The following is a 13,934-nucleotide window of genomic DNA, read 5'->3' on the forward strand; positions in this document are numbered from 1 at the left end:
ACTGGTTCCATCGACACACATGCACACCGTGCATAAAGGTGGCTAGCGGGTGTTTGTCTCTCCTACTGTAGTCAGATTGGATTTGATGAAAAGGGTCCTTATGAAGGGTAAATAGCTTTGGCATATTATCGTTGTGGCTGTCACGTAGGTAAGAGAGAGTTCTTGCTAGAAACCCAAATCAGCCACGTAAAACTTGCAACAACAATTGGAGGACGTCTAACTTGTTTTTGCAGGGTTTGACATGTGATGTGATATGGCCAAAGTTGTGATGTTGCATGTATGATGTATGAGATGATCATATTATTGTAATAGGTTTCATGACTTGCATGTCGATGAGTATGACAACCGGCAGGAGCCATAGGAGTTATCTTAATTTATTGTATGAGATGCAACGCCATGTGCTTACTACTTTTACTTCATTGCTAACGGTTAGCTATAGTAGTAGTGATAGTAGTAGTTGGCGTGACGACTTCATGGAGACACGATGATGGAGATCATGATGATGGAGATCATGGTGTCACGCCGGTGACAATGATGATTATGCAATGCCTGAGATCGAAAGAGCAAAGATGATAATGGCCATATCATGTCACTATATGATTGCATTGTGATGTTTATCATGTTTTTCATCTTATTGCTTAGAACGACGGTAGCATAATAAGATGATCCCTCTTAAAATTTCGAGAACGTATTCCCCTAAGTGTGCACCGTTGCGAAGGATCGTTGTCTCGAAGCACCACGTGATGATCGGGTGTGATAGATTCTAACGTTCGCATACAACGGGTGTAAGCCAGATTTACACACGCGAAACACCTAGGTTGACTCGACGAGCTTAGCATGTACAAACATGACCTCGAATACAAGAGACCGAAAGGTCGAACATGAGTCGTATGGTTGAATACGATCAGCATGAAGTTGCTCACCATGGTGACTAGTCCATCTCACGTGATGATCGGACACGGGTTAGTCAACATGGATCATGTATCACTTAGATGACTAGAGGGATGTCGATTTAAGTGGGAGTTCATACTTAATTTGATTAAACGAACTTAATTGTCATGAACTTAGTCTAAAAGTTGTCTTTATAAATATTGTAGATGGCCAACGTCAACCTCAATTTCAACGCATTCCTAGAGAAAAACAAGCTCAAAGATGATGGTAGCAACTATGCGGACTGGGTTCGCAACTTGAAGCTCATCCTTGAAGCAGCTAAAAAGGCTTATGTCCTTGATGCGCCGCTAGGTGACCCTCCCACTCCCGCAGCAGCCCAGGACATTCTGAACGTCTAGCAAACGCGGAGTGATGACTACTCTCTGGTTAGGTGTGGCATGTTATACAGTTTAAAAACGGGGCTCCAAAGGCGTTTTGAGCAACACGGTGCATATGAGATGTTCCAAGAGCTGAAGCTAGTTTTTCAAGCTCATGCCCGTGTCGAGAGATATGAAGTCTCCCACAAGTTCTTTAGCTGTAAGATGGAGGAGAACAGTTCTGTCAGTGAGCACACACTCAAAATGTCTGGGTTACACGATCGTCTGACTTCACTTGGAGTCGAACTTCCGGAAGATGCTATAATTGACAGAATCCTCCAGTCTCTCCCACCAAGCTACAAAGGTTTTGTGCTGAACTACAACATGCAAGGGATGGAGAAGACCATTCCCGAGTTGTACTCGATGCTCAAGTCTGCAGAAGTAGAAATCAAGAAAGAGCATCAAGTGTTGATGGTCAACAAGACCACTAGTTTCAAGAAGGGCAAGGGTAAGAAGAACTTCAAGAAAGACGGCAAAGCCGTTGCCGCGCCCGGTAAGCCAGATGCCGAGAATAATAAAAAGAATGGACCCAAGCCTGAGACTGAGTGCTTCTATTGCAAGGGAAAGGGTCACTGGAAGCGGAACTGCCCCAAATACTTAGCGGACAAGAAGGCCGGCAACGTTAAAGGTATATGTGATATACATGTTATTGATGTGTACCTTACCAGCGCTCGTAGTAGCTCTTGGGTATTTGATACCGGTGTTGTTGCTCACATTTGCAACTCAAAGCAGGAACTGCGGAATAAGCGGAGACTGGCCAAGGACGAGGTGACGATGCGCGTCGGGAATGGCTCCAAGGTCGATGTGATCGCCGTCGGCACGCTACCTCTACATCTACCGTCGGGATTAGTTTTAAACCTTAATAATTTTTATTTAGTACCAGCTTTAAGCATGAATATTGTATCAGGGTCTTGCTTAATGCGAGATGGCTACTCATTTAAGTCAGAGAATAATGGCTGTTCTATTTATATGAGTGATATGTTTTATGGTCATGCTCCGCTGGTGAATGGTGTATTCTTGATGAATCTCGATCGTGATGTTACGCATATTCATAGTGTGAGTACCAAAAGATGTAAAGTTGATAATGATAGTCCCACATACTTGTGGCACTGCCGCCTTGGTCATATCGGTGTTAAGCGCATGAAGAAGCTCCATACTGATGGACTATTAGAGTCTCTTGACTTTGAATCATTTGACACATGCGAACCGTGCCTCATGGGCAAGATGACTAAGACTCCATTCTCAGGAATAATGGAGAGAGCAACCGACTTATTGGAAATAATACATACTGATGTGTGTGGTCCAATGAACGTTGAAGCTCGCGGTGGCTATCGTTACGTTCTCACTCTCACCGATGATTTGAGTAGGTATGGGTATATCTACTTGATGAAACACAAATCTGAGACATTTGAAAAGTTCAAGGAATTTCAGAGTGAGGTCGAGAATCAACTTGACAGAAAAATTAAGTGTCTATGATCTGATCGTGGAGGAGAGTATTTGAGTCACGAGTTTGGCACACACCTAAGGAAGTGTGGAATCGTTTCACAACTGACGCCTCCTGGCACACCGCAACGCAACAGAGTGTCTGAACGTCGTAATCGCACTTTATTAGGTATGGTACGATCTATGATGTCTCTTACCGACTTACCGCTATCATTTTGGGGATACGCATTAGAAAGTGCAGCATTCACTTTAAATAGGGCACCGTCTAAATCCGTTGAGACGACACCGTATGAACTATGGTTTGGCAAGAAACCTAAGTTGTCGTTTCTTAAAGTTTGGGGCTGCGATGCTTATGTGAAGAAACTTCAACCAGAAAAGCTCGAACCCAAAGCGGAGAAATGCGTATTCATAGGATACCCTAAGGAAACTATTGGGTACACCTTCTATCTTAGAACCGAAGGTAAAACCTTTGTTGCCAAGAACGGATCCTTTCTAGAGAAAGAGTTTCTCTTGAAAGAAGTAAGTGGGAGGAAGGTAGAACTTGATGAGGTAACTACACCCCCTCTCGAACAGGATAGTAGCGCAGCGCAGGAAGTTGTCCCTCTGGCGCCTACACCAACTGAAGAGGAAGTTAATGATAATGATCATGAAGCTTCGGATCAAGTTACTACTGAGCGACGAAGGTCCACAACGGTACGCTCCGCACCAGAGTGGTACGGCAACCCTGTAATGGAAATCATGTTGTTAGACAACGGTGAACCTTCGAACTATGAAGAAGCGATGGCGGGCCCGGATTCCAACAAATGGTTGGAGCTATGAAATCCGAGATAGGATCCATGTATGAGAACAAAGTATGGACTTTGGTGGACTTGCCCGATGACCGGCGAGCCATAGAAAATAAATGGATCTTCAAGAAGAAGACTGATGCAAACAGTAATGTAATCGTTTATAAAGCTCGACTTGTCGCAAAGGGTTTTCGACAAATTCAAGGAATTGACTACGAAGAGACTTTCTCTCCTGTAGCGAAGCTGAAATCAGTCCGAATCATGTTAGCAATTGCCGCCTTTTATGATTATGAAATTTGGCAAATGGACGTCAAAACAACGTTCCTTAATGGGAACCTTAAGGAAGAGTTGTATATGATGCAACCAGAAGGTTTTGTCGACCCTAAGGGTGCCAACAAAGTGTGCAAGCTCCAGCGCTCCATCTATGGGCTGGTGCAAGCATCTCGGAGTTGGAACATTCGCTTTAATGAGGTGATTAAAGCGTTTGGGTTTATACAGGTTTACGGAGAAGCCTGTCTGTACAAGAAAGTGAGTGGGAGCTCTGTAGCTTTCCTCATACTGTATGTGGATGACATATTATTGATGGGGAATAATATAAAGATGTTGGAGAGCATAAAGGCCTATTTAAACAAGAGTTTTTCAATGAAGGACCTTGGAGAAGCTGCATACATATTAGGCATCAAGATCTATAGAGATAGATCGAGACGCCTCATTGGTCTTTCGTAAAGTACATACCTTGACAAGATATTGAAGAAGTTTAATATGGAAAACTCAAAGAAAGGGTTCTTGCCGGTTTTGCAAGGTATGAGATTGAGTAAGACTCAGTCACCGACCACGGCAGCAGATAGAGAGAAGATGAGTATTGTCCCCTACGCTTCAGCCGTAGGCTCTCTAATGTATGCCATGTTGTGTACCAGACCTGATATAAACCTTGCCATAAGTTTGGTAGGGAGGTACCAAAGTGATCCCGGTATGGAACACTGGACAACGGTCAAGAATATCCTTAAGTACCTGAAGAGGACTAAGGAGATGTTTCTCGTTTATGGAGGTGATGAAGAGCTCGTCGTAAAGGGTTACGTCGATGCTAGCTTCGACACAGATCCAGATGACTCTAAGTCACAGACCGGATACGTATATGTGTTAAATGGTGGGGCAGTGAGCTGGTGCAGCAGCAAGCAAGAAGTCGTGGCAGCATCTACATGTGAAGCGGAGTACATAGCTGCTTCAGAAGCAACTCATGAAGGAATTTGGATGAAGGAGCTCATCACCGACCTTGGAGTGGTTCCAAGCTCGTCGGGTCCAATGACACTCTTCTATGATAACACTGGGGCCATTGCCATAGCCAAGGAGCCCAGGTTTCACCAGAAGATGAAGCACATCAAACGCCGCTACAACTCCATCCAGGACCATGTCCAGAGTGGAGTAATAGAGATTTGTAAAGTACATACGGATCTGAATGTTGCAGACCCGTTGACTAAACCTCTTCCACAAGCAAAACATGATCAACACCATAATGCTATGGGTGTTCGATACATCACAATGTAACTAGATTATTGACTCTAGTGCAAGTGGGAGACTGTTGGAAATATGCCCTAGAGGCAATAATAAAATGGTTATTATCATATTTCCTTGTTCATGGTAATCGTCTATTGTTCATGCTATAATTGTATTAACACGAAACAGTAATACATGTGTGAATAAATAGATCACAATGTGTCCCTAGCAAGCCTCTAGTGGGCTAGCTCGTTAGTCAATAGATGATCATGGTTTCCTGGTCATGGGCATTAGATGTCATTGATAACGGGATCACATCATTGGGAGAATGATGTAATGGACAAGACCCAATCCTAAGTGTAGCACTAGATCGTATTGTTTGTATGCTAAAGCTTTTCTAATGTCAAGTGTCTTTTCCTTCGACCGTGAGATTGTGCAACTCCCGGATACCGTAGGAGTGCTTTGGGTGTATCAAACGTCACAACGTAACTGGTTGACTATAAAGGTGCACTACGGGTACCTCTGAAAGTGTCTGTTGGGTTGGTACGAATCGAGATCGGGATTTGTCATTCCGCGTGACGGAGAGGTATCTTTGTGCCCACTCGGTAGAACATCATCATGAGCTCAATGTGACTAAGGAGTTAGTCACACGATGATGTGCTACGGAACGAGTAAAGAGACTTACCGGTAACGAGATTGAACAAGGTAATCTCGGGCAAGTTCTATACCGACACACAAAGGGAATTGTATACGGGATTGATTGAATCCTTGACATCGTGGTTCATCCGATGAGATCATCGTGGAGCAAGTGGGAGCCACCATGGGTGTCCAGACCCCGCTGATGGTTATTGGCCGGAGAGGTGTCTCGGTCATGTCTGCCTGCCACCCGAACCCGTAGGGTCTACACACTTAAGGTTCGATGACGCTAGGGTTATAGGGAATTGTTATACGAGGTTATCGAAAGTTGTTCTGAGTCCCGGATGAGATCCTGAACGTCACGAGGAGCTCCTGAATGGTCCGGAGGTAAAGATTGATATATAGGACGGATGGTTTTGGACACCGGAAGTGTTTCGGGCGTCGCCGGTAACGTACCGGGACCACCGTAAGGGGGCCACGACCCTGGGAGGCTAGATGGGCCAGGTGCGGGAGGGAACCAGCCCCTAGGTGGGCTGGTGCGCCCCCCACACTCAGCCCATGGTGCAAGAAGAGGGGAGAAGGGGGAAACCCTAGCGCAGGTGGGCCTAAGGCCCACCAGAAGGGTGCGCCACCCCTCCTCCCCCTCCTGGTCGTCGCACCTCCCCCCATCTAGGGCTGCCGCCCCTCCCAGGAGAGGAAACCCTCAAGGGGGCGCAACCCCTCCCTCCCCCTATATATAGTGGGCACTTTGGGTTGTTGGAGACACAGTTTTTCACTCTCCCTCGGCGCGACCCTCCTCTTCTTTCTCCTCATCTCTGCCGGTGCTTGGCGAAGCCTGCCGGGAGACCTCGTCTCTCCATCGACACCACGCCGTCGTGCCGTCGGAGATCTTCCCCAACCTCTCCCTCCTCCTTGCTGGATCAAGGTGCGGGAGACGTCACCGGGCTGCACGTGTGTTGAACGCGGAGGTGCGGTAGTTTGGCACTAGATCAGAATCACACCGCGATCTGAATCGCCGCGAGTACGACTCCATCAAACGCGTTCTAGCAACGCTTCCGCTTAGCGATCTTCAAAGGTATGAAGATGCACTCACCCCTCTCTCGTTGCTGGTCTCTCCATAGGAAGATCTGAATATGCATAGAATTTTTTTTGAATTTATGCTACGTTCCCCAACAACGATCTCCCCCTTTTTGTTGGGTTGATGGCAATACGGGATTTTCCATAATATGAAAAAACTAAGAACTCTTAGGCATTTCTAATACCTACAAAATATAGACATGCTCCCCCTAGATGTGTGCTCAATTTGAGTATGCTTTTGGAATGCAAAGAGCACACACTGGGATCAACACTCCCTCTATATTTTATAGACACGGCCACATGCTTGCATGAATAGGAAATGAGAGTTAAGCATGGATGCAAGTGTAGGAAACGTGAACTCACATAATCACTAAAGTACACATAGTATAATAGGGAAGATAGCATATGTCTAACACCATACTTTAGTGCACACGAGTCTTGGTAACAGAAACCAAAGCAACCAAATAAAGAAATGAGTTCACAAGAGAGGATAGCAAATAAACGATAAAGCACTCGTGACTCGGCAAATCCAACTCAAACTAAAATACTCTCTTCTCCTTTGGCATCGAGACACCAAAAAGGGCAGACATGACGATAAGAGGCAGAAATGATGGTACACTCAGTAGTCCTCGTCATCATCTTCCTCAGACTCATCGGAAGCAGCACACACCTCCTCAGCAAACGCCCCTTCCTCAGACCCCGTCCACTAGCAGTTGGACTTCATCCAGTTCTCCTCATCAGTGAACTTGTCCTCTGATCCGCTCTGGACATCAAGGCCAATCTTTCGCATGATCATATTGTCATGATTGCGCGCCATCTTGGCGCCTACATGTGCCTTATACTAACCCTTAGCCTGGATGCAGAGATCCTTCATCTTCTTCCTGAGCTTGGAAGCCCAAGATGGTTCTGCATCAGATCTGGGTACAAACTGGTAGTCAGGCTTGGTCTCGTCATCTGAGTCTGTGAGAGCAATCTCAGGAACAACAGGTGGGAGGAGGAGGAAGGGTTTGGAGAATTTGGGGGCAATTTGCGGTAGGGTCAGGCCGTCGGGTCCAACGCGGCACGCGTGCCCAGGCTCCTCCATATCCTCCTCATATTTGGGCTGGATATCAGGGGTGTCGGCCAGCCCGGGCGTTTGAGGACCGTCTAAGAAGCTTATCTGGGTTGATTTTTTGTGACTGGTAAGTGATCGAGTGGGCTGCCCGGACGTTTGAGAGGGGTATGAGGGGTCCGACTGTAGATGTTCTTAAAATAGCATGTCGGTTCAATCTCTCAAAGGTGTTTATAGGGATAGGGTGTTCCCGAGTACGCAAAATGTATGTGTGTATGTACCGTGTTAATAAAATTAAGCAAAACTTTTCATGGTGTCCTGGGCGGGGCGGACGAGAAACCCTAGCCGCCGCGAAGAGAACCAATCTTCCGGCCCCTTTTTCGGCAGCTCTCTTCTGCTGGCAACCTCTTAGTCGTTGGTCGTGAGGGGGGTCACCGGATCCCGCGCGTGCAAATCGTTTTTGCTTTAGGTTTAGGTTTTAGATGGTCCGACCTCTTCGCTTCGCGACGACGATGCTGAATAAAGAAGCTTTAGATTCTTCTCCGGCGAAGCGATCGTCTCTATGACTGGTGATGGATTTGGAAACCAGTCTATTCAAGTGGAGATATCGTGGCAGCGACGACATCTTTGTAATGGACTTGTGTCCTCGGGCTCCACCATTGCGACGAAGTCTACTCCAGCGTCAGCACGGAGGTTGGGAGATAGTCGAGGAGCGGATGCAGATTGTGGTCTGCATCGACGAGGTGTGATGAATGACATGTATGGTTTCCTTCATCGGTGTTTTAGTCATGGTGGGGGTGTGAGATCATGTAGTTTGATGGCGGGGTGTTAACTGGTCACGGGCCAGCCCCCCTCCCCACCCCTCCCCATTCCCCTCCCTCATTCATAGGCGCCGAACGGCTAGGCGTCATACAGTGTAGTGTGGCGCCTAGGTGTCGGACGCCACATAAAAGGGTCAGTCGGGTGACATTTTTCCCGAGGGGTCACTCCGTGAGTTCTTTGAGGGAGTCATTTTTGTCAATTTTGCCACCGTGCACCTACCGCATGGCAGCTGGCAGCCAGGCACGCACCCAATACGAGTCCCAACCCGGAGCAAAATGTTCGTGCGGTCTTGCGCCCTTTCTCCCTGGTCGTCGGCGGGAGCAGCAGCAGTAGCCGCGCGCGCCCCCGCGAACCCTCCTCCTCCCCCCTCCACCCCGGCCACGCCGCCGCCCAAGCCGGGGTCCAGATCCATGGCCTCCTCCGGCGCCGGCGCCGGAGCCGGCCGCGTCCGCCTCGCGGTCGTCGGCGATGTGGTACTCTCTCTCCCTCCCTCCCTCCTCCCCCTCTTAATAAAAGTTGATAAAACCGTTTGACCCTCTGTCTCCTCGCGGGCGTGCTTCGGGTCGTCGAGACTGGCATGGATAGTCGTGGTGTGGCGTTGTGGTTCTTCACGGGGTTCGTACGCGGTGCGCGTAGTGGATTCTGAGCAGGGCGGAGGTGGGGATTGTGCACCGAAGTCGCTGCCCTTGACCTGGTTAATTCAGTTAGGCTCCGATTTGGGTGCAACAAGGGGGGTTCAGGTTCAATGATATCTGTTTTTGTTTGCGAACTGCGAGTGGTGTGCATCCAAGGTGCATTTGATCATAGTTTAGATGAGTCATATAGGACGATTAGTTGGATGTGATGGTTGCCGTATTGAAGACATGTTCTGGCGTCTATATGAACCAATGGTAGGTTCATGCGTGAGATGAAAGCTTGCTCGTGGAGGGGGGGTGCAGACCGAGTAAGTACGTATTGGGGGGGGGGGGGGGGGGGGATGTATTTTTTGGCTTCAAACAAACCGTTCAAGTACCATCTTTTGGATACCTTCTTTTCTCTCCAACAAACACCCAAATATGTGTTGTTCTGTGCTATAAGAAGTTACCCGGATTGCGCAAGAGTACAGATCAACCAAACTCAAACAAAAAGAAAACCGAACTGGGCTACCTGAGGAAACACACAAAAACGGAAGAAAAGGCAGATAAACCGAACTGAAACATGCTGCGTCCGAGCGTGCAGCAGCAGGCGGCTGGGCGCCTTCGCACCAGCCAGCATTCAAAGCTTAGCCCTCATAAGATTGACTCGATCAGCTCCGCTCAAACAGGGGTGGCAGCATTAAAGAGGCAACCATTGCAAAAGCACAAAATGCACCAGATAGTCAGGGTTGATCAGCAATCCTGCTCCTTTGAGCTTGTTGGCGCCAGCGTGATCATCTGTGCTTTCGAACCAGGATGTGAAATCGCCGTTGGGGTGGCAGGGAGATTAAATACGGTGGCAGTGCTGGAGCTTGGAGTGGAAATTAGAGCAATGCATTTCAAAAGGTAGGCACTAGACTGCCCTAAGCAACACTGTAAGCAACCCCCCGCCCCTGCCTTGTTCTGGATGTGCTTTACACAAGGAGTTGCTGGCCCTTATTTCTCTGAAAGGGGAGGAACTGTTAACTTCCATCTTCTTAAGTTTGGCTACATTAAATCATCAAAGCATAGAAAATAGATGTATTGTTATCATGTATTCCCTGAAATCCACGTAACAAGAACAGGGTATTAATTGGATGTTATGCACTGGACATTGCAGCACGATGATTGGATCCTTGATGAAGATACAAAGGCACTCCATTTTCTTCAGGTATTGCATATTCATATGGATCCAGTCTGTTGTATTTGGATGTCTCATCATGTCCATATTTCATTGTTGTAAGTTGTAACTTCTCCTTTGTTCTACAATGCACTATGCATGTCCTGTCTGTTTGTAATGCGCTGGCCTCCATATGCTTGCCACCCATTCTTAATCTGTTACGCGTGTTCCATTTACAATATGGGCATTGCACTTTGAAAGAAACTTTCATACTACAAATAATTCTCTATGCAGATTTTGTGTCAGAAGCTCTAACTTGTTATATTTGAAATGCAGCCAGATCTGGTGCTTTTTACAGGTACTCTTCCTTGCTATTTCTGCATTAGGATTTGCTAATTTCATTTTCGTTGGTCAAGTGCATGCAATGTGCTTCTTGTTTGTCATCTCCTGTTTGTTCTCCTCTATTTGTGGCAGGTGATTATGGCAATGAGAATATTCAACTTGTCAAAAGCATTTCGGATCTTCAGTTTCCGAAGGCGGCAATTCTTGGTAATCATGATTGCTGGCGCACACATCAATTTTCAGAGAAGTATGAGTCATATTTTCATTTAGTAAGTTGAAACTATAGATAAATGCACTTCGCTATTCTGAAATCCTTGTGTACTTGATTGGTACTCAGGAAGGTAGATCGTGTCCGGCTTCAGCTCGAAAGGTAAAATCCTTTAATATGCTATGAGCTGCATTTGTGGAGATTTTGTTGGAGGAACTGCCAATTAATTAGTCTTGCAGGCTTGCACAATTGCTGTATGTTCTTCTGTTGTGCCATGACACTGTAACCACCATAAGGTTTCTAGCTTTACTGCTAGGACATTTTGTTAGGTGTTTCTCTTTTTTACTTAAAAGCGAAGAACTAAGTTGGAATAATGCTTAAATTTGAGAGGGACTGAATCGAGTAAACTGTTATCAGGGACCGCTGCAGAAAGAAAGGTTAACCAATTCTCAGGCTAATTTGGTTTTAGTAGTTTGCAGTGCTAGAAGTGCAGGATGAATCTGCATTATTAGCAGTCTTCAGCAGACTATGATACTTTTTGTTCAGGAAATGCGGTCAATGATACTTTTTTTTTCTTGTGAATATCAGCCTTGGTGAGCAGCATGTTGGATATCAATGTTTGGATTTTCCAACAATAAAGCTGAGTGTTGTTGGTGGGCGACCATTTTCTTGTGGGGGTGACAGGTTATTTAGACCAAAGCTTCTGTCACAACGGTTGGTAAGAGATGTACTAACCAATAGACACCTAGGTTTCTCAACTATTCTGTTAGGTATATCTTTGTCATGAATTTGTTTCTACAATCTTGTCCTTCACTTCTGCTATTTCGGAATTTTGTTTTTAAAGCTGTCATGTGAATTTGTGTAGAATGGCTTGGTAATACAATGACCAGAGTGCCAGATATCATATTTATTTCCTTCTCATGTCAAGTATTAGCGAATTATTTTATACAAAAGGTTTTGCTGTATTTGCTAGTAGAAACATCCGGATATCACCCTCCTGCATGGTTCGGAAAAATAATTCCCTATGTCAAGCTTAAAGGTTTCATAGTTTGTTCTCGATTAGGGAAATTACTAATTGTATTACAAGGCTAATTTGTTATCCTGTGCTCGACTACTTGTGGTAGGCAGTAAAAATATCAGTGCACGACATGTTGGTGCTTATAAGGATCTAAGGCCTAAGGGTAATATGTTGTATGTCATAATCTGAAATCATCTTAAGAAGATGAGGACACCAGACCAGATATGTAGAGTAATTGGTTCCTTAACTGGTTTTGGTTATGAAACTAGCTTATTAGTCTGCAACTCTGCCTTCACTGAGCGCTAGGATTAATACAGCCCAGCCTCCAAAAGTTTCACTAGAACAATATTCACCTCTTCGCTGTTTGCCCATTTTGTTGACGCTCTATAGATGGTAAGATTAGCACATGATGATACACCTACGAGATGTGGTAGCTAATTTATTGCCATTTGGCCATTCCTACAACTTAGCCTGCCTTATGAGGGAAGTGCATCACAGGCTATTCTTGCTTTTATCCCCTCCCTTCCGTGAAGAACTTCTGTTGTTGGTCAGAAGTCATAACTGTAACTTATAATTTATCACTCATTGGTTGGCTGCGACCATTCATGTAGGTATGGTGTCGATGATATGGCAGGAAGTGCGAGGAAGATATTCGATGCTGCTACGGCTGCACCAGACGAGCATTCTGTCATACTACTTGCACATAATGGACCAACAGGTCTCTGAACATTCCAGTAATCTAGTTGTATAGACATCTCATGTCCTAATAAGCTTACCTTTCTATCATGCCTACGCAGGTCTAGGTTCAAGAATTGATGATATCTGTGGGCGGGATTGGGTAGCTGGCGGTGGCGATCATGGCGATCCAGGTCTGATATTCATGACGATTCTCCCCATCTAGCTACCCCTTTCCGAAACAGTTGCTTCATATGTCACCCTCCGCAGATCTGGAACAAGCGATATCCGACCTGCAAAGGGAAACCGGGGTTTTGATCCCGCTGGTCGTGTTCGGGCACATGCACAAGAGCCTAGCCTATGGGGGAGGCCTTAGGAAGATGATCGCCTTCGGAGCTAACAACCAGACCATATATCTGAATGGGGCAGTCGTGCCTAGGGTGAAGCCCGCGGAAGAAAGGAGCTCCTCCAACATATTCACCAGTGAAAGAAATGAGCTCCAAGAACCGGGATCCGTGGCGCCAACATCACGGGCATTCACCACTATTGACCTTTTTGGAGGCGCCGTTGAGAAGATCTCCGAGGTGTGGGTGCTGGTGAGCGACGCCCGGGCTGAGCTCGAGGAGGAGACCGTCCTGTACAAGCGTCCACGTGAACATATGTGACGTCTAAACTGGTATGAAGAGAAGAATGATGTACTCCCTCCGTTTCGAATTAAGTGACTCAACTTTGTACTAAAGTGTTAGTGCAAAGTTAAGTCATTTATTTTTGGGACAAAGGGAGTACATGCGTTGTATGCAAGTGTGCTGTGGAGACGTTGGAGCTGTTAAAAGAGTACAGACTGCCTTGTCTTACGAGATTAGAGTGTCTCCAACAGTTGTCCTATTTTACATCAGCTATCCAAAAAAGAAATCGCTTTTTAGGGCATTTTGATCCAAAATTGTTGCTCCAGTATCTGCCCTATCTCCAAATTTATGTGGTCCATTTTTGAGGTGTGTGTTAGAATTAACTTTGTTGTATAGGTGTTCATCATGTTTATTTCATCGAGTGAGTTGAGTCAGGAATGTTAGTTAGATGCATGCGTCAAAACTCCGCGAGTCCGATGGCCGAGTTGTGTGCAGGTGGAGATCGAGTAAGAATCGGATGCATTAGTTGTGGCATGCGCCAATTCAGCTAATGGCCTGCAGAAACTAGGAAGCGACTCAGTCCGGGACGTGTGTGCTGTTAGTCAGTTGAGTAATAACCGGACCAAGCCAACGGGTTTGGCTGGCCGTTTTGCATGCATGCAGGCATGGTGGAAGTA

The 13,934-nt window shown here is 46.2% G+C and overlaps 1 protein-coding gene across 1 annotated transcript; it reads left to right on the forward strand.

Moving 5' to 3' along the window:
- Positions 1 to 8,862: 8,862 nt before the first annotated feature.
- LOC123409671 lies at positions 8,863 to 13,571 on the forward strand. The gene is made up of 9 exons (XM_045102541.1): positions 8,863 to 9,088; positions 10,389 to 10,439; positions 10,725 to 10,746; positions 10,863 to 10,977; positions 11,068 to 11,100; positions 11,527 to 11,652; positions 12,568 to 12,674; positions 12,754 to 12,825; positions 12,902 to 13,571. Exons 1-9 carry the CDS (start codon positions 8,891 to 8,893, stop codon positions 13,294 to 13,296), a joined length of 1,119 nt encoding a protein of 372 aa, XP_044958476.1. The 5' UTR covers positions 8,863 to 8,890; the 3' UTR covers positions 13,297 to 13,571.
- The last annotated feature ends 363 nt before the right edge of the window (positions 13,572 to 13,934 follow it).

This window comes from Hordeum vulgare, chromosome 7H (assembly GCF_904849725.1).
Source record: "Hordeum vulgare subsp. vulgare chromosome 7H, MorexV3_pseudomolecules_assembly, whole genome shotgun sequence".
In the NCBI taxonomy this organism is placed as follows: domain Eukaryota; kingdom Viridiplantae; phylum Streptophyta; class Magnoliopsida; order Poales; family Poaceae; genus Hordeum; species Hordeum vulgare.